The 24,862-nt window shown below is 40.7% G+C and overlaps 1 protein-coding gene across 8 annotated transcripts in view; it reads left to right on the forward strand.

The window, feature by feature from the left end:
* The window catches only part of LOC143686957 (myosin light chain 4-like), a 52,041-nt gene that overhangs the window by 4,833 nt on the left and 22,346 nt on the right, over positions 1-24,862 (forward strand). For 3 of the 8 annotated variants that reach the window (XM_077163460.1, XM_077163465.1, XM_077163462.1), the window contains exon 2: positions 24,558-24,683. In XM_077163460.1, the coding sequence (XP_077019575.1) occupies positions 24,588-24,683 (96 nt within the window). In that variant the 5' untranslated portion in view covers positions 24,558-24,587. Of the gene's footprint in view, positions 1-1,260; positions 1,361-23,929; positions 24,059-24,557; positions 24,684-24,862 lie in introns of those variants that run through there. The other 5 variants (XM_077163461.1, XM_077163459.1, XM_077163458.1 and 2 more) reach the window with 5 other exon arrangements.

Below are 24,862 nucleotides of genomic sequence, written 5' to 3' on the forward strand. Positions count from 1 at the left end.
TTTCATTATTTTGTCATGTGAGTGTCCTGTTGTTGCAGCACTATTTGTTGAATTTTTGTTTGCTTGTTTGTTTTTTCATTTTTTGGGGGGGGGCAGGGGGTCATGCATGGACTGGGAATCGAACCTGAGTCTCCCTAATGGAAGGCGAGAATTCTACCGCTGAACTACCCTTGCACCGCCTCCCCCTTACTTTTTCTTTAATACATGGGCAAGCACCGGAAAACGAACCCGGGTCTCTGGAACAGCAGGCAACGCTGCCACTGAGCCACTATGGCGCCCCCTTACTTTTTGACCAACTAAATTCTATTAATCTGGCAAGCCTCATCTTCAATATCACATTCTCAGAATATTCCCTGTTCTACCAAATCTAAATTATTAGCTCCATCTTATTGTTCTCTCTCACAGTGTATTAGTTTGGAAACTGCTGTCAGAAATGAAATGGCTTTTATAAAGGGAATATAATAAGTTACAAGTTTATAGTTCTAAGCCTATGAAAATGTCCGAACTAAGGCACCCAGTTAAAAGATACCTTAATTTGAGAAAGGCTGATGGGTCTGGAACACCTCTGTCAGGTGGAAAGGCACATGGCTGGCATCTGCTGGTCCCTTGCTCCTGGGCTCCATTGCTTCCAGCCTCTTTTTCTGTGGGGGCTCCTCACTTTGCTTCTCCGGGGCTGGCTTTCATCTCTTGGATTACCTTGGCTCTCTCCAGATTCTGGCTTGCTTAGCATTTCATAGGAAGGCACAGGGCAATGTCTGCTGGGCTCCAAGTATCTCCAAACATCTGTATCTCTGTTCTCTGAAGCAGCTGTTCTCCAAGCATCTACATCTGCTCTTTCTGTCGTTTCTGAGATTTCTTCAAAATGTTTCCCCTTTTAAAGGATCCAGTAAACCAGTCAAGACCCAACTTGAATGGGTAGAGTCACATCTTCATCTAATTGAAAAGTCACACCCACAATTAGGCAGGTCACAACCCCTTGGAGATAATCTAATCAAAATTGTTCACTCTACAGTACTAAATCCGGATTAAAACATGGCTTTTCTGGAGATACATTGTTCTAGTTTGCTGCCTGTTGGAATGCAGTATACCAGAAACAAAATGGCTTTTAAAAAGGGGAATTTAATAAGTTGCTAGTTTACAGTTCTAAGGCTGAGAAAATGTCCCAATTAAAACAAGTCTATAGAAATGTCCAATTTAAAGCATCTGGGGAAAGAAACCTTGTTTCAAGAAGGCCGGTGACATTCAGTGTTTCTCTCTCAGCTGAAAGGACATGTGGTGAACATGGCGGTGTCTGCTGGCTTTCTCCTGGCTCTACCAAAAGAGACTCTCTCCAAAATGTTTCCTCTTTTAAAGGATTCCAGTAAGCAACTCCACCTTCATGGGTTGAGACACACCTCCATGGAAATCATCTATCAAAAGTTACCACCCACACGTCGGGAGAAGACTTCCGGAGAAGATGGTGGCTTAGTAAGACGCGCGGATCTTAGTTTCTCCTCCAGGACAGCTACTAGGGGAGTAGAAACGATACAGAACATCTCCCAAAGCCACGACAGAGATAAAAAAAGACAGCGTACCCCATCCTGGAACGGCTGGCTGGCTGAGAGAACCCGCTCTGGTGAGATCGCCGAGGGGCGCGGGCTTCACCGGGCGGGGCGGCAAGCGGCCGGAGTCACTCCCTTCCCCCTCCCCGGGCCGGCTGGGAGAATTGGACAGGCGGTCCCCTCAAACTGCGGCGGCTGGCGCCCACACCACGCACAGCCCCCCGGACCAACTGAGAGAATTGGATCGGAAATCCCCAGGCCACGGAGAATGGCGACGGAGGGGGGGAGCCCTTCCAAACCCGTGACTCCCCGGGAACGTGCACTCTCCCGGGCGGGCCGCTGCGGCTGGTGCCCTCCCACCATGCTTGGCGCCCCAGGCCGACTAGGAAATTTGGACGGGCGCTTTCCCGGGCTGCGGCGGCCAGCGATCCTCCCCGCGTTCGGACCCCGGGCCGGCTGGCACTCTTCCAAGCCGCTTTGGCTAGCGAACCTCCCGGACGGCGAGAGTTTTCCAAAGTTAAAGGACCCACAGCACCTTTTACTGATGGGACCCGCAGACAAACGTGTGCCACGAGCACCACCTACTGGGCCGGATAAGAAAAACAGAACCCAGAGATTTCACAGAAAAATCTTACAACCTTGTTGGGTCCGACACCCAGGGAAATCTGACTAAATGCCCAGACGCCAGCAGCAGAAGATAACTGTCCACGCTCAGAAGATTGATATGGCCCAGTCAAAGGAACAAACCAATAGTTCAAATGAGATACAGGAGCTGAAACAACTAATGCTGAATATATGAACAGAAATGGAAAACCTCTTCAAAAATGAAATCGATAAATTGAGGGAGGACATGAAGAGGACATGGGCTGAACATAAAGAAGAAATAGAAAAACTGAAAAAACAAATCGCAGAACTTATGGAAGTGAAGGATAAAGTAGAAAAACTGGAAAAAACAATGGATACCTACAATGATAGATTTAAAGAGACAGAAGATAGAATTAGTGATTTGGAGGATGGAACATCTGAAATCCAAAAAGAAACAGAAGCTATCGGGAAAAGAATGGAAAAATTTGAACAGGGTATCAGGGAACTCAAGGACAATATGAATCGCACGAATATATGTGTTGTGGGTGTCCCAGAAGGAGAAGAGAAGGGAAAAGGAGGAGAAAAACTAATGGAAGAAATTATCACTGAAAATTTCCCAACTCATATGAAAGACCTAAAATTACAGATCCAAGAAGTGCAGTGCACCCCAAAGAGATTAGACGCAAATAGGCGTTCTCCAAGACACTTACTAGTTAGAATGTCAGAGGTCAAAGAGAAAGAGAGGATCTTGAAAGCAGCAAGAGAAAAACAATCCATCACATACAAGGGAAACCCAATAAGACTATGTGTTGATTTCTCAGCAGAAACCATGGAAGCTAGAAGACAGTGGGATGATATATTTAAATTACTAAAAGAGAAAAACTGCCAACCAAGACTCCTATATCCAGCAAAATTGTCCTTCAAAAATGAGGGAGATATTAAAACATTTTCGGACAAAAAGTCACTGAGAGAATTTGTGACCAAGAGACCAGCTCTGCAAGAAATACTAAAGGGAGCACTAGAGTCAGATACAAAAAGACAGAAGAGAGAGGTGTGGAGAAGAGTGTAGAAAGAAGGAAAATCAGATATGATATATATAATACAAAAGGCAAAATGTTAGAGGAAAATATTATCCAAACAGTAATAACACTAAATGTCAATGGACTGAATTCCCCAATCAAAAGACATAGATTGGCAGAATGGATTAACAAACAGGATCCTGCTATATGCTGTCTACAGGAAACACATCTTAGACCCAAAGATAAACATAGGTTGAAAGTGAAAGGTTGGGAAAAGATATTTCATGCAAATAACAACCAGAAAAGAGCAGGAGTGGCTACACTAATATCCAACAAATTAGACTTCAGATGTAAAGCAGTTAAAAGAGACAAAGAAGGACACTATATACTAATAAAAGGAACAATTAAACAAGAAGACATAACAATCATAAATATTTACACACCGAACCAGAATGCCCCAAAATACGTGAGGAATACACTGCAAACACTGAAAAGGGAAATAGACTCATATACCATAATAGTTGGAGACTTCAATTCACCACTCTCATCAATGGACAGAACATCTAGACAGAGGATCAATAAAGAAATAGAGAATCTGAATATTACTATAAATGAGCTAGACTTAACAGACATTTATAGGACATTACATCCCACAACAGCAGGATACACCTTTTTCTCAAGTGCTCATGGATCATTCTCAAAGATAGACCATATGCTGGGTCACAAAGCAAGTCTTAACAAATTTAAAAAGATTGAAATCATACACAACACTTTCTCGGATCATAAAGGAATGAAGTTGGAAATCAATAATAGGTGGAGTGCCAGAAAATTCACAAATACGTGGAGGCTCAACAACACACTCCTAAACAACAAGTGGGTCAAAGAAGAAATTGCTAGAGAAATTAGCAAATACCTCGAGGCGAATGAAAATGAAAACACAACATATCAAAACTTATGGGACGCAGCAAAGGCAGTACTAAGAGGGAAATTTATTGCTCTAAATGCCTATATCAGAAAAGAAGAAAAGGCAAAAATTCAGGAATTAACTATCCATTTGGAAGAACTGGAGAAAGAACAGCAAACTAATCCCAAAGCAAGCAAAAGGAAAGAAATAACAAAGATCAGAGCAGAAATAAATGAAATTGAAAACATGAAAACAATAGAGAAAATCAATAAGGCCAGAAGTTGGTTCTATGAGAAAATCAATAAGATTGATGGGCCCTTAGCAAGATTGACAAAAAGAAGAAGAGAGAGGATGCAAATAAATAAGATCAGAAATGGAAGAGGAGACATAACTACTGACCTCACAGAAATAAAGGAGGTAATAACAGGATACTATGAACAACTTTACGCTAATAAATACAACAATTTAGAGGAAATGGACGGGTTCCTGGAAAGACATGAACAACCAACTTTGACTCAAGAAGACATAGATGACCTCAACAAACCAATCACAAGTAAAGAAATTGAATCACTCATTCAAAAACTTCCTAAAAAGAAAAGTCCAGGACCAGACGGCTTCACATCTGAATTCTATCAAACATTCCAGAAAGAATTAGTACCAATTCTCTTCAAACTCTTCAAAAAAATCGAAGTGGAGGGAAAACTACCTAATTCATTCTATGAAGCCAACATCACCCTCATACCAAAACCAGGCAAAGATATTACAAAAAAAGAAAACTACAGGCCAATCTCTCTAATGAATATAGATGCAAAAATCCTCAATAAAATTCTAGCAAATCGTATCCAACAACACATTAAAAGAATTATACATCATGACCAAGTAGGATTCATCCCAGGTATGCAAGGATGGTTCAACATAAGAAAATCAATTAATGTAATACACCATATCAACAAATCAAAGCAGAAAAATCACATGATCATCTCAATTGATGCAGAGAAGGCATTTGACAAGATTCAACATCCTTTCCTGTTGAAAACACTTCAAAGGATAGGAATACAAGGGAACTTCCTTAGAATGATAGAGGGAATATATGAAAAACCCACAGCTAATATCATCCTCAATGGGGAAAAATTGAAAACTTTCCCCCTAAGATCAGGAACAAGACAAGGATGTCCACTATCACCACTATTATTCAACATTGTGTTGGAGGTTCTAGCCAGAGCAATTAGACAAGAAAAAGAAATACAAGGCATCAAAATAGGAAAGGAAGAAGTAAAACTATCACTGTTTGCAGACGATATGATACTATATGTCGAAAACCCGGAAAAATCCACAACAAAACTACTAGAGCTAATAAATGAGTACAGCAAAGTAGCAGGTTACAAGATCAACATTCAAAAATCTGTAGCATTTCTATACACTAGCAATGAACAAGCAGAGGGGGAAATCAAGAAATGAATCCCATTTACAATTGCAACTAAAAGAATAAAATACCTAGGAATAAATTTAACTAAAGAGACAAAAAACCTACATAAAGAAAACTACAAAAAACTGCTAAAAGAAATCACAGAAGACCTAAATAGATGGAAGGGCATACCGTGTTCATGGATTGGAAGACTAAATACAGTTAAGATGTCAATCCTACCTAAATTGATTTACAGATTCAATGCAATACCAATCAAAATGCCAACAACTTATTTTTCAGAAATAGAAAAACCAATAAGCAAATTTATCCTGAAGGGCAGGGTGTCCCGAATTGCTAAAAACATCTTGAGGAAAAATGAAGCTGGAGGTCTTGCACTGCCTGACTTTAAGGCATATTATGAAGCCACAGTGGTCAAAACAGCATGGTATTGGCATAAAGATATATATATCGACCAATGGAATCGAATAGAGTGCTCAGATATAGACCCTCTCATCTATGGACATTTGATCTTTGATAAGGCAGTCAAGCCAACTCACCTGGGACAGAACAGTCTCTTCAACAAATGGTGCCTAGAGAACTGGATATCCATATGCAAAAGAATGAAAGAAGACCCATATCTCACACCCTACACAAAAGTTAACTCAAAATGGATCAAAGATCTAAACATTAGGTCTAAGACCATAAAACAGTTAGAGGAAAATGTAGGGAGATATCTTATGAATCTTACAATTGGAGGCAGTTTTATGGACCATACACCTAAAGCAAGAGCACTGAAGAAGGAAATAAATAAATGGGAACTCCTCAAAATTAAACACTTTTGTGCATCAAAGAACTTCATCAAGAAAGTAGAAAGACAGCCTACACAATGGGAATCAATATTTGGAAACGACATATCAGATAAAGGTCTAGTATCCAGAATTTACAATGAGATTGTTCAACTCAACAACAAAAAGACAGCCAACCCAATTACAAAATGGGAAAAAGACTTGAATAGACACCTCTCAGAGGAGGAAATACAAATGGCCAAAAGGCACATGAAGAGATGCTCAATGTCCCTGGCCATTAGAGAAATGCAAATCAAAACCACAATGAGATATCATCTCACACCCACCAGAATGGCCATTATCAACAAAACAGAAAATGACAAGTGCTGGAGAGAATGCGCAGAAAGAGGCACACTTATCCACTGTTGGTGGGAATGTCAAATGGTGCAACCACTGTGGAAGGCAGTTTGGCGGTTCCTCAAAAAGCTGAATATAAAATTGCCATACGACCCAGCAATACCATTGCTGGGAATCTACTCAAAGGAATTAAGGGCAAAGACACAAATGGACATTTGCACACCAATGTTTATAGCAGCGTTATTTACAATTGCAAAGAGATGGAAACAGCCAAAATGTCCATCAACAGACGAGTGGCTAAACAAACTGTGGTATATACATACGATGGAATATTAGGCAGCTTTAAGGCAGGATAAACTTATGAAGCATGTAATAACATGGATGGACCTAGAGAACATTATGCTGAGTGAGTCTAGCCAAAAACTAAAAGACAAATACTGTATGTTCCCAATGATGTGAATTGACACTCGAGAATAAACTTGGAATATGTCATTGGTAACAGAGTTCAGCAGGAGTTAGAAACAGGGTAAGATAATGGGTAATTGGAGCTGGTGGGATACAGACTGTGCAATAGGACTAGATACAAAAACTCAAAAATGGACAGCACAATAATACCTAATTGTAAAGTAATCATGTTAAAACACTGAATGAAGCTGCATCCGAGCTATAGGTTTTTGTTTTGTTTTGTTTCGTTCTTACTATTATTACTTTTATTTTTTTTCTCTATATTAACATTCTATATCTTTTTCGGTTATATTGCTAGTTCTTCTAAACCGATGCAAATTTACTAAGAAACGATGATCAGGAGATCCAAGATGGGGTCTTAGTAAGGTACATGCGTCTTAGTTCCTCCGACTCCAAATCAGCTAATAGGTGAACAGAAACAGTACAAAACAGCTCCCGGGGCTACAGCAGGGAATGGACACACAGCGTAACCAAGTCTGGGCTGGCTAGTCTGACTGCGAAACTCAGCTGTGGTGAGTGAGATCCCCGAGCGGCGGGCGATTTCCCGAGCAGCCGCAGCTGCGGCGGTCCGAGCTAATCCCTCCCTCCTTCCGGGGCTGGCTGAGAGACTCGGAGAGACAAGCTTCCCAGCCAAGGCGGCCGGCACCACACTTTTGCGGGCGGCTTCGAGTCCGCGACTACAAGTCTCGGATCAGAGGGCTATCCAAAGTCTGGGCTGGCAAGTCTGATTGCGAGACTTGGCTGCGGCGAGACCCCCGAGCGGCCGCAGCTGCGGCGGTCCAAGCTAATCCCTCCCTCCTTCCGGGGCTGGCTGAGAGACTCAGAGAGACAAGCTTCCCAGCCAAGGCGGCCGGCACCACACTTTTGCGGGCGGCTTCGAGTCCGCGACTACAAGTCTCGGATCAGAGGGCTATCCAAAGTCTGGGCTGGCAAGTCTGATTGCGAGACTTGGCTGCGGCGAGACCCCCGAGCGGCCGCAGCTGCGGCGGTCCGAGCTAATCCCTCCCTCCTTCCGGGGCTGGCTGAGAGACTCGGAGAGACAAGCTTCCCAGCCAAGGCGGCCGGCGCCACACTTTTGCGGGCGGCTTCGAGTCTCGGCTTCGAGTCCACGACTACAAGTCTCGGATCAGAGGGCTATCCAAAGTCTGGGCTGGCAAGTCTGATTGCGAGACTTGGCTGCGGCGAGACCCCCGAGCGGCCGCAGCTGCGGCGGTCCGAGCTAATCCCTCCCTCCTTCCGGGGCTGGCTGAGAGACTCGGAGAGACAAGCTTCCCAGCCAAGGCGGCCGGCGCCACACTTTTGCGGGCGGCTTCGAGTCTCGGCTTCGAGTCCGCGACTACAAGTCTCGGATCAGAGGGCTATCCAAAGTCTGGGCTGGCAAGTCTGATTGCGAGACTTGGCTGCGGCGAGACCCCCGAGCGGCCGCAGCTGCGGCGGTCCGAGCTAATCCCTCCCTCCTTCCGGGGCTGGCTGAGAGACTCGGAGAGACAAGCTTCCCAGCCAAGGCGGCCGGCGCCACACTTTTGCGGGCGGCTTCGAGTCTCGGCTTCGAGTCCGCAACTACAAGTCTCGGATCAGAGGGCTATCCAAAGTCTGGGCTGGCAAGTCTGATTGAGAGACTTGGCTGCGGCGAGACCCCTGAGCGGCCGCAGCTGCGGCGGTCCGAGCTAATCCCTCCCTCCTTCCCAGGCCGGCTGAGAGTATCGGAGAAGTAAGTTCCCCAAGCCGAGGCAGGCGGCGCCCTTCTTTTGCGGGCGGCTTCGAGTCTCGGCTTTAAGTCCGCGGCTACGAGTCCCGGATCAGAGGGCTATCCAAAGTCTGGGCTGGCTAGACTGACTGCGAGACTCGGCTGCAGTGAGACCCCCGAGCGGCGTGCGATTTCCCAATCAGCGGCAGCTGCGGTGGTCCGAGCTACTCCCCCCCCCTTTCCGGGCCGGCTGAGAGTATTGGAGAAGCAAGTTTCCCAAGCCGAGGCAGGTGGCACCCCTCTTTCGCGGGCGGCTTCGAGTCTCTGCTTCGAGTCCGCGGATACGAGTCTCAGATAGGAGGGCTATCCAAGCCGCGGAAGCCCCCCCCCACGGGAGGCTTCCTGGTCCGGTGGGGAATCCCCCAGGCCCGCTGCGGCCCGCAACCAGCCACAGGGTCCCCTCAAGCCGCGGCAGCTGACGCCCCCACCACGCGCGGCCCCTGAACCAACGGAGAGATTTGGATCCGAAATCCCCAGGCCACGGAGATCGGTGACTGGGGGAGACCCATTCCAAACACTTGAGACAAACGTGTGCCACGTGCGCCACGTACTGGGCAAGATAAGAAAAACAGATCCCAGAGATTTCACAGAAAAATCTTACAACCTTGCTGGGTCCAACACCCAGAGAAATCTGAATAAATGCCCAGACGCCAGCAGCAGAAGATAACTGTCCATGCTCAAAAGATTGAGAATATGGCCCAGTCAAAGGAACAAACCAGTAGCTCAAATGAGACACAAGAGCTGAGACAACTAATCCTGAATATACGAACAGAAATGGAAAACCTCTTCAAAAATGAAATCGATAAATTGAGGGAGGACATGAAGAGGACATGGGCTGAACATAAAGAAGAAATAGAAAACTGAAAAAACAAATCGCAGAACTTATGGAAGTGAAGGATAAAGTAGCAAACATAGAAAAAATAATGGATAGTTACAATGATAGATTTAAAGAGACAGAAGATAGAATTAGTGATTTGGAGGATGGAACATCTGAATTCCAAAAAGAAACAGAAACTATAGGGAAAAGAATGGAGAAATTTGAACAGGGTATCAGGGAACTCAAGGACAATATGAACCGCACAAATATACGTGTTGTGGGTGTCCCAGAAGGAGAAGAGAAGGGAAAAGGAGGAGAAAAACTAATGGAAGAAATTTTCACTGAAAATTTCCCAACTCTTATGAAAGACCTAAAATTACAGATCCAAGAAGTGCAGCGCACCCCAAAGAGATTAGACCCAAATAGGCGTTCTCCAAGACACTTACTAGTTAGAATGTCAGAGGTCAATGAGAAAGAGAGGATCTTGAAAGCAGCAAGAGAAAAACAATCCATCACATACAAGGGAAACCCAATAAGACTATGTGTAGATTTCTCAGCAGAAACCATGGAAGCTAGAAGACAGTGGGATGATATATTTAAAATACTAAAAGAGAAAAACTGCCAACCAAGACTCCTATATCCAGCAAAATTATCCTTCAAAAATGAGGGAGAAATTAAAACATTCTCAGACAAAAAGTCACTGAAAGAATTCGTGACCAAGAGACCAGCTCTGCAAGAAATACTAAAGGGAGCATTAGAGTCAGATACAAAAAGACAGAAGAGAGAGATATGGAAAAGAGTGTAGAAAGAAGGAAAATCAGATATGACATATATAATACAAAAGGCAAAATGTTAGAGGAAAATATTATCCAAACAGTAATAACACTAAATGTCAATGGACTGAATTCCCCAATCAAAAGACATAGATTGGCAGAATGGATTAAAAAACAGGATCCTTCTATATGCTGTCTACAGGAAACACATCTTAGACCCAAAGATAAACATAGGTTGAAAGTGAAAGGTTGGGAAAAGATATTTCATGCAAATAACAACCAGAAAAGAGCAGGAGTGGCTATACTAATATCCAACAAATTAGACTTCAAATGTAAAGCAGTTAAAAGAGACAAACGAAGGACACTATATACTAATAAAAGGAACAATTAAACAAGAAGACATAACAATCATAAATATTTACGCACCGAACCAGAATGCCCCAAAATACGTGAGGAATACACTGCAAACACTGAAAAGGGAAATAGACTCATATACCATAATAGTTGGAGACTTCAACTCACCACTCTCATCAAGGGACAGAACATCTAGACAGAAGATCAACAAAGAAATAGAGAATCTGAATATTACTATAAATGAACTAGACTTAATAGACATTTATAGGACATTACATCCCACAACAGCAGGATACACCTTTTTCTCAAGTGCTCATGGATCATTCTCAAAAATAGACCATATGCTGGGTCACAAAGCAAGTCTTAACAAATTTAAAAAGATTGAAATCTTGCACAACACTTTCTCGGACCATAAAGGAATGATGTTGGAAATCAACAATAGGCAGAGTGCCAGAAAATTCACAAATACTTGGAGGCTCAACAACACACTCCTAAACAACGAGTGGGTCAAAGAAGAAATTGCTAGAGAAATTAGCAAATACCTCGAGGCGAATGAAAATGAAAACACAACATATCAAAACTTATGGGACGCAGCAAAGGCAGTGCTAAGAGGGAAATTTATTGCTCTAAATGCCTATATCAGAAAAGAAGAAAAGGCAAAAATTCAGGAATTAACTATCCATTTGGAAGAACTGGAGAAAGAACAGCAAGCTAACCCCAAAGCAAGCAAAAGGAAAGAAATAACAAAGATTAGAGCACAAATAGATGAAATTGAAAACATGAAAACAATAGAGAAAATCAATAAGGCCAGAAGTTGGTTCTATGAGAAAATCAATAAGATTGATGGGCCCTTAGCAAGATTGACAAAAAGAAGAAGAGAGAGGATGCAAATAAATAAGATCAGAAATGGAAGAGGAGACATAACTACTGACCTCACAGAAATAAAGGAGGTAATAACAGGATACTATGAACAACTTTACGCTAATAAATACAACAATTTAGAGGAAATGGACGGGTTCCTGGAAAGACATGAACAACCAACTTTGACTCAAGAAGACATAGATGATCTCAACAAACCAATCACAAGTAAAGAAATCGAAGCAGTCATTCAAAAGCTTCCTAAAAAGAAAAGTCCAGGACCAGACGGCTTCACATGTGAATTCTATCAAACATTCCAGAAAGAATTAGTACCAACTCTCCTCAAACTCTTCAAAAAAATCGAAGTGGAGGGAAAACTACCTAACTCATTCTATGAAGCCAACATCACCCTCATACCAAAACCAGGCAAAGATATTACAAGAAAAGAAAACTACAGGCCGATCTCTCTAATGAATATTGATGCAAAAATCCTCAATAAAATTCTAGCAAATCGTATCCAACAACACATTAAAAGAATTATTCATCATGACCAAGTAGGATTCATCCCAGGTATGCAAGGATGGTTCAACATAAGAAAATCAATTAATGTAATACACCATATCAACAAATCAAAGCAGAAAAATCACATGATCATCTCAATTGATGCAGAGAAGGCATTTGACAAGATTCAACATCCTTTCCTGTTGAAAACACTTCAAAGGATAGGAATACAAGGGAACTTCCTTAAAATGATAGAGGGAATATATGAAAAACCCACAGCTAATATCATCCTTAATGGGGAAAAATTGAAAACGTTCCCCCTAAGATCAGGAACAAGACAAGGATGTCCACTATCACCACTATTATTCAACATTGTGTTGGAGGTTCTAGCCAGAGCAATTAGACAATAAAAAGAAATACAAGGCATCAAAATTGGAAAGGAAGAAGTAAAACTATCACTGTTTGCAGACGATATGATACTATACGTCGAAAACCCGGAAAAATCCACAACAAAACTACTAGAGCTAATAAATGAGTACAGCAAAGTAGCAGGTTACAAGATCAACATTCAAAAATCTGTAGCATTTCTATACACTAGCAATGAACAAGCGGAGGGGGAAATCAAGAAATGAATCCCATTTACAATTGCAACTAAAAGAATAAAATACCTAGGAATAAATTTTAACTAAAGAGACAAAAGACCTATACAAAGAAAACTACGAAAAACTGCTAAAAGAAATCACAGAAGACCTAAACAGATGGAAGGGCATACCGTGTTCATGGATTGGAAGACTAAATATAGTTAAGATGTCAATCCTACCTAAATTGATTTACAGATTCAATGCAATACCAATCAAAATCCCAACAACTTATTTTTCAGAAATAGAAAAACCAATAAGCAAATTTATCTGGAAGGGCAAGGTGCCCCGAATTGCTAAAAACATCTTGAGGAAAAAAAACGAAGCTGGAGGTCTTGCGCTGCCAGACTTTAAGGCATATTATGAAGCCACAGTGGTCAAAACAGCATGGTATTGGCATAAAGATATATATATCGACCAATGGAATCGAATAGAGTGCTCAGATATAGACCCTCTCATCTATGGTCATTTGATCTTTGATAAGGGAGTCAAGCCAACTCACCTGGGACAGAACAGTCTCTTCAATAAATGGTGCCTAGAGAACTGGATATCCATATGCAAAAGAATGAAAGAAGACCCATATCTCACACCCTATACAAAAGTTAACTCAAAATGGATCAAAGATCTAAACATTAGGTCTAAGACCATAGAACAGTTAGAGGAAAATGTAGGAAGATATCTTATGAATCTTACAATTGGAGGCGGTTTTATGGACCTTACACCTAAAGCAAGAGCACTGAAGAAGGAAATAAATAAATGGGAACTCCTCAAAATTAAACACTTTTGTGCATCAAAGAACTTCATCAAGAAAGTAGAAAGACAGCCTACACAATGGGAATCAATATTTGGAAACGACATATCAGATAAAGGTCTAGTATCCAGAATTTACAATGAGATTGTTCAACTCAACAACAAAAAGATAGCCAACCCAATTACAAAATGGGAAAAAGACTTGAATAGACACCTCTCAGAGGAGGAAATACAAATGGCCAAAAGGCACATGAAGAGATGCTCAATGTCCCTGGCCATTAGAGAAATGCAAATCAAAACCACAATGAGATATCATCTCACACCCACCAGAATGGCCATTATCAACAAAACAGAAAATGACAAGTGCTGGAGAGGATGCGGTGAAAGAGGCACACTTATCCACTGTTGGTGGGAATGTCAAATGGTGCAACCACTGTGGAAAGCAGCTTGGCGGTTCCTCAAAAAGCTGAATATAGAATTGCCATACGACCCAGCAATACCATTGCTGGGAATCTACTCAAAGGAATTAAGGGCAAAAACTCAAACAGACATTTGCACACCAATGTTTATAGCAGCGTTATTTACAATTGCAAAGAGATGGAAACAGCCAAAATGTCCATCAACAGACGAGTGGCTAAACAAACTGTGGTATATACATACGATGGAATATTATGCAGCGTTAAGACAGGATAAACTTATGAAGCATGTAATAACATGGATGGACCTAGAAAACATTATGCTGAGTGAGTCTAGCCAAAAGCTAAAAGACAAATACTGTATGGTCCCAATGATGTGAATTGACACTCGAGAATAAACTTGGAATATGTCATTGGTAACAGAGTTCAGCAGGAGTTAGAAACAGGGTAAGATAATGGGTAATCGGAGCTGATGGAATACAGACGGTGCAATAGGACTAGATACAAAAACTCAAAAATGGACAGCACAATAATACCTAATTGTAAAGTAATCATGTTAAAATACTGAACGAAGCTGCATCCGAGCGATAGGTTCTTGTTTCGTTTTGTTTTGTTTGTTTTATTCTTATTATTATTACTTTTATTTTTTTTTCTCTATATTAACATTCTATATTTTTTTCTGTTATACTGCTAGTTCTTCTAAACCGATGCAAATGTACTAAGAAACGATGATCATGCATTTATGTGATGATGTTAAGAATTACTGATTGCATATGTAGAATGGTATGATGTCTAAAAAAAAAAAAAAAAATGGTCAGCACAATACTGCCTAACTGTAATGTAATTATGTTGGAACGCTGAATGAAGCTGCATCTGATCTATAGTTTTTTTTTTGTTTTTTTTTTTCTCTTTCTCTTATATATTTTTGTACTTTTTATTTTTATTTGTGTTTTCTCTGTGTTATCACTTTATTTCTTTTTCTGTTGTCGTGCTATTTCTTTCTCTAAATCGATGCATATGTACTGAGAAATGATGACCATACACCTATGTGATGATATTAAGAATTACTGATTGCATATGTAGAATGGATTGATTTCTAATGTTGTGTTAGTTAATTTTTTTTAATTAATAAAAAAAAAAAAAACTCAAAAATGGACAGTACAATAATACCTAATTGTAAAGTAATCATGTTAAAATACTGAACGAAGCTGCATCCGAGCTATAGGTTTTTGTTTTGTTTTGTTTTGTTTGTTTTGTTCTTATTATTATTACTTTTATTTTTTTCTCTATATTAACATTCTATATCTTTTTCTGTCATACTGCTAGTTCTTCTAAACCAATGCAAATGTACTAAGAAACGATGATCATGCATCTATGTGATGATGTTAAGAATTACTGATTGCATATGTAGAATGGTATGATGTCTAAAAAAAAAAAAATGGTTAGCACAATACTGCCTAATTGTAATGTAATTATCTTGGAACGCTGAATGAAGCTGCATCTGATCTATAGTTTTTTTTTTGTTTGTTTGTTTTTTTTTTTCTCATATATTTTTGTACTTTTTATTTTTATTTGTGTTTTCTCTCTGTGTTATCACTTTATTTCTTTTTCTGTTGTAGTGCTATTTCTTTCTCTAAATCGATGCATATGTACTGAGAAATGATGACCATACACCTATGTGATGATATTAAGAATTACTGATTGCATATGTAGAATGGATTGATTTCTATTGTTGTGTTAGTTAATTTTTTTAATTAATAAAAAAAAAAACCTTTACATTTTAAAAATTTAAAAATTAAATAAATAAATTACCAAAAAAAAAAAAAATGGACAGCACAATACTACCTAATTGTAATGTAATTATGTTAAAACACTGAATGAAGCTGCATCTGAGCTATAGTTGTTTTTTTTATTTTTTTCTTATATATTTTTGTTCTTTTTATTTTTATTTTTATTTTTTCTCTATATTATCATTTTATTTCTTTTTCTGTTGTCTTGCTATTTCTTTTTCTAAATCAATGCATATGTACTAAGAAATGATGATCATACATCTATGTGATGATATTAAGAATTATTGATTGCATATGTAGAATGGAATGATTTCTAAATGTTGTGTTAGTTAATTTTTTTAATTAATAAAAAAAAAAAGTTACCACCCACAATTGGATGGGTCACATCTCCATGGAAACAATCAAAATGCTCCCACCCAGCAATATTGAATGAAGATTAAAGGACATGGCTTTTCTAGGGTCCACCGTAGATTCAAACTGGTAGATACATTATACTTTCAAATGGCATTTTTGGTCTTTCATAGTGTATATGGCAATTTTAATTGCACTTGTTTAATATGAGCTCCATAAAGGCAGAGATTTAAACTCGCCATGATGTCCCCATCAGCTAACACTGTGCTCTGCATAAAAATTATAAGAAGATATTAAAATATTATGAATCTATGAATATTTTTAGAATGATAATTGAGTGACTTGACTATTTAATTTTATCTCTTATTGTTCTAAACTTGATGCTTTTTTTACTCCCCCTTTATGGACCCAGAGAACTTCTGGCACAGAAGTCTTTGAGGGATTTAAAGTTAAGGTGGTATGGTGTTTGGCATGTTGGGGCTGATTAGATAATGCATTTTGGTTAGGTGAGCTCTGAGATGTACTACATGGGCTGATGGCCAGGAGGGGCAGGGCAGAATCAAAGGCACAGGGCAGAAAGAAGCTAGTGGTGGCAAGAGGACAGTAAAGAAAACAGCTTGCCTAGAGTGGAGACTGAATAAGCTTGGTTGAAATGGGGACAGTTGATTAAAAGCTTTAGGTTTCAGGCGAATCATTTTAGATCTGATAAAGTAGACCTAGGGAGTCACTGGTGGTGATTGAGCTGGGGAGTGACCTCATGAAAATGGAATTTGAGAAAGATTATGATAACAGCTGAGGGTTATATAAATTGGAGGAGGGAGAAAATGGAGAGCCAGGAATACAGCAAAAAGTTTGCTACAGAGGATAGGCAGCTCAAAATTTCCATGATTCTAGGATCCTAGGTAGTTGAATCTGAAAACAGAATATGAAAACTGTACCAAGTTACTCATTTAAAGTGAGAAATATTCTTATCCAATTCCTTCTACTATGGGAGATTATAGCACTTGATAATTAACATTTGAACTAGAAGGCTTTTAGGGAGAAAGATTAACCAAAAGAGTGATCTTACAAGCTGACTCCTTTCCTCAGAAGGGACATATATGCCTGACTGGTGGTTAAAAATATTTGTATCATCTAGAGAGGGCAGCCTCCAAATAATAGATTCTTTGTTTCTCCCTTTTCTAGGTTCTAGGTAAAACGTTTTCTCTAGATATATTGTCGAGCAATGGATTAAACACAGATTTGGTTACATTTCAGTCTTGAGAACAGACTATGGTTGCCTTGAATAGACTTAATTGTTGATGTTGTTGTTGCCACTTGTGTTTGGTGTTTTAAATGTATGTTTTTGGAGATAGAAGATGAATTAGATTTAAAATATACTGAGTTTAAAGTGCTCCCAGTGAGAATGTCCAAAGGTCAATTGAGAATGTGGAACTTCAATTTGGGAAAGAAGTTGGGGCTGGAGATACCCATTTTTCAGGCAGAACTAAATGTATCCTTTTTTTTGTTTATATAATCTTTGTAAACATTTTTGTGGCAGTATTTATTGTTATATTAAAACAATTTATCTGTTTACATCCTCCTGGATGAGGTCCAGGGTTGGCCTTTTATTTATCTTAGCAAATACTTGCATGCGGTAGGTGCTCAAGTGTTGTTTGGATGAAAGAAAGAGCATAATCTTGATGAACTCAGCAAAGAAGAGAGTATAGAGATAAAGGAGAGAAGGGTCAGTGACAGATGACCCAGGGACAAGATCATTAGATCTAGCCACAGAGAAGTGGAGTGCTAGGGAGGAAATCAGAATTCAGGAGTAAAAGAGGAAGTTGGCAGAAAGGGAAACCAAAAACAAAAAAAAAAAAAAAGAAAGAATTATCCTCAGCATTAAAAGCGTATCTCCAAAATGTCAAGAAAAAGTGCCTGCTAAGGTTTTGAGCCTCCTTTCCTTATTGATAGTTACCCGTACTGTGGGTGCCAGCGTCATCTCCTTCAGTGACATTTCCTTCTCTCCTTGCCCTCTTGGGGGCCAGCCATCTACAGCAGGAAACCCATACCAGCTCCACCAGCTCCCACTCCTACCTTAGAGTGGTATTAGGGAAAGAGCCCAGGCCTAGAAAAGTAAAGTCCTGGCAGCTAATCTCAGGTCAGCCATGACTCACAGTGTGACCTTGGGAAAGTCACCCTCTCCTCTCTCTGGGCCTGTAAAGTTCCTCACAGCTGTCAGGATGTTTGGATGACTGGTAAGGATTCCTGCTTGCTCTGCAGCTTTTCGGCTATAAATTGCTTTGCTGAACACCAGCTGTCCTGCCCTCTGCCTTAGGTTCTCAGGCAGACAATAATCTACCGTTTTTGAGCCCCTCCCAGCGTCCTCCTCACATAGTTCAGTTCACAGATATGTCACTAGGTGGCACTGCCTTAGTCTTAGCACAGAAAGTAGCATCAACCATTTAAAAGGATTCTTGAGTGACTGGGCCAAACATAGGCAGCATTCTCCACCTGTGCTAAAGTAGCTGAGAAAATGAAGTCTGCAGGATGATTTAAAGTGCTCTAAGAGCCAGTGCCACCATGGTCCTGAAAATGTTTATGTTAGGTACCTCTGTACTCCTTTTCTGCCTTTGCCTTTGGTGATCTGGGTCTTAATGGTCACTGAGCCTTCAGGTTATTCATTGCTTTTATCCTCCCTCCTTGGTGAGTGGGAATCTCAGATACAGAGGTTTAGGGTAATCATTCTCCTAGATTTATGGCCTTCTTTCATCGATGGTTCACGCGAGACCTCTCTGGTATTTGTTGTGGTGGGTTTTTTTTTTTCACTTATTTATTCATTTTTTTGTTCCCTTATCTGATTCCCCCATCTCATCCAAACAACACCCACTATAGCCAGCTGTGCTGGTTTGAAAGGATTATTACCCAAGAAAACCCATGTTTTAATCTTGATCCATCTTGTGGAGGATCTTTAATCCCTGTTCAGAACTGTAGATTTCTTTTCTTTTTTTCTTTTGTATGTTGTGTGGCGGGGGTCACATTTCATTCTCTTTCCATGTGAGTATCTCCTTTATAGCAGCACCATTTGTTGAATTTTTATTTTTTGGTTTGGTTTTACATTTGTTTGTTTCTGCTTGTTTTGTTTGTTTGGGAACAACAAAAGAAATTTTTGGGTGCCCTATTTTAGTAGTTTCATACTTAATATATGTTTGCTTTTTAAAGTTTTTTCTTATTATCAACTATTACATTTTTAATATTTGATATTTCTGTTTAGTTCTTTATGTTTTCTTGTTCTGGTGTCATTTTGATATTTTCCTTTATCACTTTTAGTATGTTTATTAGGCTACTTTAAAAATCTTGATGTGTCTGTTGTCATATTTCTACTTAAAGTAGAATTTATAATCAAAGGACTCATCTCTTTTGAATTAGTTGTGCTCCTCACCTGTCTCGTCATTTTGGCCCTGGGCAAAATGTAGGTTGCTCTGTCAACAGTACATACCAGTGCCATTGAGATCAGGGGTGAGGGATGGGGCTTGGATGAACCCTAAGACTGACAACCCCAGGCATCCAAACTCCCAAGTCAGTCGTGCCCAACCCACAAAGTAACTCCTCATGTCACACACCTATCCTCACCCCAGAAGAATTACCCTTAGGGAAAAGCACTTCTTAGATTTCAATTTTCTTGCCCTGGGAGTTTAGAGGGGATGAGAAGGAGAAGCAATTGCCCAAAGTGAGGTTGTGCCCACCTGTTTTGATGAACTCCTCAGAAGTACAGTGCTCCTGCTGAGCCCTGATATGACCCTTCCCAATGCCTGGACCAGAGGTGTGAGTAATGGCAGGTGACAGAGTGGCACCGTATTCCAAGACAATGGCGGAGGAAAAGACATCAGAACCCCAAGAGCTTCTTTTATTTTTTATCATGCCACAGCCAGACCTGGCTACCTCCTGCCCCAAACCAGAGCCACCCCCGACTACACAAATGCCAGGTCAAAACAGTCCTTCTCCTTTACCCAGAGTTTTCTCACAGTCTTCTTCATTTCCTGGTTCTCTCTATCATTCTTGATCTTGGGGAAGGGAGCATAAGTCACACTAGTTCAGTTAGGACCTACACAAGTATTTTGAGCACTTGCTCTGTGCTAGACATTGTTCTAAGCATGTACCTCTGTATAACTTGTTTAATCCTCATAAACAGCCTTTGAGGTTGATATTAGCAACTCCATTTTACAGATCAGAAAACTGAGACTTAAAGAGGTTAACTAAGCTGCCCTGGGAAGTAACCGAATTAGGGCTCTAACTCAGACAGTCCAGCTCCTGAGTGCGTCCTCTAAACCTCTGCCTTGCAGCAAAGCCCGGTTTACCCAGTACCCTCTATGGAACAGATTAACATGAGGTTTGCCAGGCCCCTGCTCCGTGATGCCCAGGCTTATGAGCCATTGGCCAGAGGAAGGGAGGGAGGGTAACGGGGACAAGGCATTAATAGCTAGGTCTGTTGTCAGCAGCATTTGATCCTAGGCAGGAGATGCTCATGGATCTCTCTCACACAGGACACAGGCCCTGAGTGGTGAAAGGTGATGGGAGGAAAAGGGGGGAATGTGTGCCCAATCCAGCCCAAATGAGGGCTACTGTCAGTTCTCCTCTGCATTTGTCTCCTAATTTGACATCTGATGTAACCTAGCTGGTGTGAAATTCTGTCCTGTGTTTTCCATATTCTGAGTTTGAAGTCCTTCCAGCAGGAGCATTGGATGTGCCAGAGCACTTTGGTTCAGGAAACCACTGACGCCTCTCCTAGGCATCTCCTGGTGGGGCTGCCAGGACCCACCAAGTACTTACCTCTCAATGCTCCTGCCTTCCTTTTCCTTCTCTCTGGTAGGTGACATGTCTTATAGGCCCTGTAAAGGATACTCTAGGTAGACAAGATTTGAAGATGACCGTGAGACAGAATGAGGACCATAAGCAAATGAAATCTCTAACTTTTGGGGGTGTCATGAGCTTTAATATAAAGGCTGGTATCAGATGTCTTGATCCCTGATGCATACCTCTTTCTCTGAAGCCACGGTTCTCTTTTAGTTGCCCCTGAAGTGCCAGACCCTCATTTAGCTGGACTTGCTCAAAGAGAAGAAGATACTAACCTGAGGCGGGTCTCCTTCCCCTCTGTGGCACCCATGGTCCAAGGTTTCAGGCAGGCCGACTCCTCTTCTGAGTGGCTGCCTGGCCCCAGGGACCTAACACATGCTTTCTGAGCCACAAATATTTCACACTCTGGGTTCCCAGTTGCTGCCCTTCTCCCTCCTCCACCCCTTGCCCCTGCCCCTTCTTCTGCATTCCTAAAACCATACCTCACAATCCTTTCACCCACTGCAACCTCATCTTGTCCCACCCTCCGTGTGGGTCCCTGTCATTGAGTTCCTTCTGGGAAATCTGAGAAACCTGGGCGCACCTCTAAGTTCATCTGCCTGAGAAAGCAGAGGAAATTAACATCTATGAATTTTTTCCCTATGTGCCTGGGGTTGTTTGTGGTGCTTTACTTGCTTTATTTCATATAAATTTCACAATAATTTAAGAAGGAAATGTTTACTGATGAAGGTCCTGAGGGCACTGGCAGTTTATGGAAGGAGCAAATCCAGATTCAGACCTACACTTCTCTGCCTCCAAAACCCATAGACTGTTTTTAGATGCCCCTGGACCCCCGTTTTGCTTTCCCTGTTCCCTCATCTCATAAATCTATTCCTAGTACAGATTTGATATCTTGCTTGTCCTTAGAATTAAAAAAAAAAATTAAAAAGAAAGAGAGAAGGGAAATGAAAAATCTCCCACCTGGAGGCAGAGTTCTCGCCTGTCATGCCGGAGACCCAGGTTTGAGTCTGCCTATACCAAAAAAAAAAAAAAAAAAAAAAAAAATTGCTGCCTGAAGACATTTGAGAACATCTCATTCGTTCATTATTTTCAAAAGTTTAAACTATGGAATCATTTCTTAAAATGATCATGAGAGAAAAATCTGTAGCTTTTCTATACACTAGTAATGAACAAGCTGAGGCAGAAATCGAGAAACGAATCCCATTTACAATCGCAACTAAAAGAATAAAATACCTAGGAATAAATTTAACCAAAGAGACAAAAAACCTATATAAAGAAAACTACAAAAAACTGCTAAAAGAAATCACAGAAGACCTAAATATATGGAAGGGCATACCGTGTTCATGGATTGGAAGACTAAATATAGTTAAGATGTCAATCCTACCTAAATTGATTTACAGATTCAATGCAATACCAATCAAAATCCCAACAACTTATTTTTCAGAATTAGAAAAACCAATAAGCAAATTTATCTGGAAGGGCAGGTTGCCCCGAATTGCTAAAAACATCTTGAGGAAAAAAAACGAAGCTGGAGGTCTAGCGATGCCGGACTTTAAGGCATATTATGAAGCCACAGTGGTCAAAACAGCATGGTATTGGCATAAAGATAGATATATCGACCAATGGAATCGAATAGAGTGCTCAGATATAGACCCTCTCATCTATGGACATTTGATCTCTGATAAGGCCGTCAAGCCAACTCACCTGGGACAGAACAGTCTCTTCAATAAATGGTGCCTAGAGAACTGGATATCCATAAGTAAAAGAATGAAAGAAGACCCGTATCTCACACCTTATACAAAAATTAACTCAAAATGGATCAAAGATCTAAACATTAGGTCTAAGACCATAGAACAGTTAGAGGAAAATGTAGGGAGATATCTTACGAATCTTACAACTGGAGGCGGTTTTATGGGCCTTAAACCTAAAGCAAGAGCACTGAAGAAATAAATAAATAAATGGGAACTCCTCAAAATTAAACACTTTTGTGCATCAAAGAACTTCATCAAGAAAGTAGAAAGACAGCCTACACACTGGGAGATAATATTTGGAAATGACATATCAGATAAAGGTCTAGTATCCAGAATTTATAAAGAGATTGTTCAAGTCAACAACAAAAAGACAGCCAACCCAATTACAAAATGGGAAAAAGACTTGAACAGACACCTACCAGAAGAGGAAATACGGATGGCCAAGAGGCACATAAAGAGATGCTCAATGTCCCTGGCCATTAGAGAAATGCAAATCAAAACCACAATGAGATATCATCTCACACCCACCAGAATGGCCATTATCAACAAAACAGAAAATGACAAGTGCTGGAGAGGATGCGGAGAAAGAGGCACACTTATCCACTGCACTGTTGGTGGGAACGTCAAAGGGTGCAACCACTGTGGAAGGCAGTTTGGCGGTTCCTCAAAAAGCTGAATATAGAATTGCCATACGACCCAGCAATACCATTGCTAGGTATCTACTCAAAGAACTTAAGGGCAAAGACACAAACGGACATTTGCACACCAATGTTTATAGCAGCGTTATTTACAATTGCAAAGAGATGGAAACAGCCAAAATGTCCATCAACAGAAGAATGGCTAAACAAACTGTGGTATATACATATGATGGAATATTATGCAGCTTTAAGACAAGATAAACTTATGAACCATGTAATAACATGGATGGACCTAGAGAATATTATGCTGAGTGAGTCCAGCCAAAAACTAAAGGACAAATACTGTATGGTCCCACTGATGTGAACGGACATTCGAGAATAAACTTGAAATATGTCATTGGTAACAGAGTCCAGCAGGAGTTAGAAACAGGGTAAGACAATGAGTAATTGAAGCTGAAGGGATACAGACTGTGCAACAGGACTAGATACAAAAACTCAAAAATGGACAGCACAATAATACCTAACTGTAAAGTAATCATGTTAAAACACTGAATGAAGCTGCATCTGAGCTATAGGGTTTTTTTTGTTTTTGTTTGCTTGTTTGTTTGTTTTTTTTTTTTTTACTATTATTACTACTTTTATTTCTTTTCTCTATATTAACATTTTATATCTTTTTCTGTTGTGTTGCTAGTTCCTCTAAACCGATGCAAATGTACTAAGAAACGATGATCATGCATCTATGTGATGATGTTAAGAATTACTGAGTGCATATGTAGAACGGTATGATTTCTAAATGTTGTGTTAATTTCTTTTTTTTCTTTCCGTTAATAAAAAAATAAAAAAAATTAAAAAAATAAATGATCATGAGAACCCCAGCATATAAAACACCAGGAGTGGTTTTTTGAAGTGGCTGGTTGAAGTGGCAGGGGTGGGAGATCTCCAAGTCCTGGCCTCTCTACATCCCTTGCACCCAGAAGCATGTTGGTGCAGCTTCAGGATTCTGTGGAATGCAGTTTGAAAACTCCTCATTATCTCTTATTTTAGAGGTATCCAGGCTGAGGTCCAGAGAGGGAAAGTGGCTAGCAAAGTCAGGACTTGTTCCTGGGCCTTCCAGCTTCTAACCTCCAGCTTCCTACAGGGTTTCTACAGAAACCTCACTTTATGCATCTTTGTACAGACCCTGCAGTACAGCTTGTCCAGGAAGGGAGAGTGGGGCAGGGGGAGGGGAAGGAGAGAGGAGGGACTGGTCTTCCTCTTTGTTCTCTTTTCTCATCACCAGCAGCCTGAGCCCTTAAGCCCTTTTGGGGGAATGCAGTGGGCCAGGGAGAGAGCAGACCAGGAATATGGAAGAATACAAGCAGAGGTACAAGGAGTCAGGACTGATGGAAGAGAAGGAAGGAAGAAGGTAAGTCATAAGACAAACGAAGAGGTAAGGCAAAAAGAGTAAAGTAGCAGCCGTCACAACTCAGGACCAGGAGGACTGGCTGAGGGTCTGGGCTCTGGCCTTGCTCTGGTATCAGCTTGGGAAAGTTCTGGCCCATTTTCCTATCTTGGATTCCTTTGAAGGCTTCTCTGTCCACCAAT

This window comes from Tamandua tetradactyla, chromosome 6 (genome assembly GCF_023851605.1).
Source record: "Tamandua tetradactyla isolate mTamTet1 chromosome 6, mTamTet1.pri, whole genome shotgun sequence".
Classification (NCBI taxonomy): domain Eukaryota; kingdom Metazoa; phylum Chordata; class Mammalia; order Pilosa; family Myrmecophagidae; genus Tamandua; species Tamandua tetradactyla.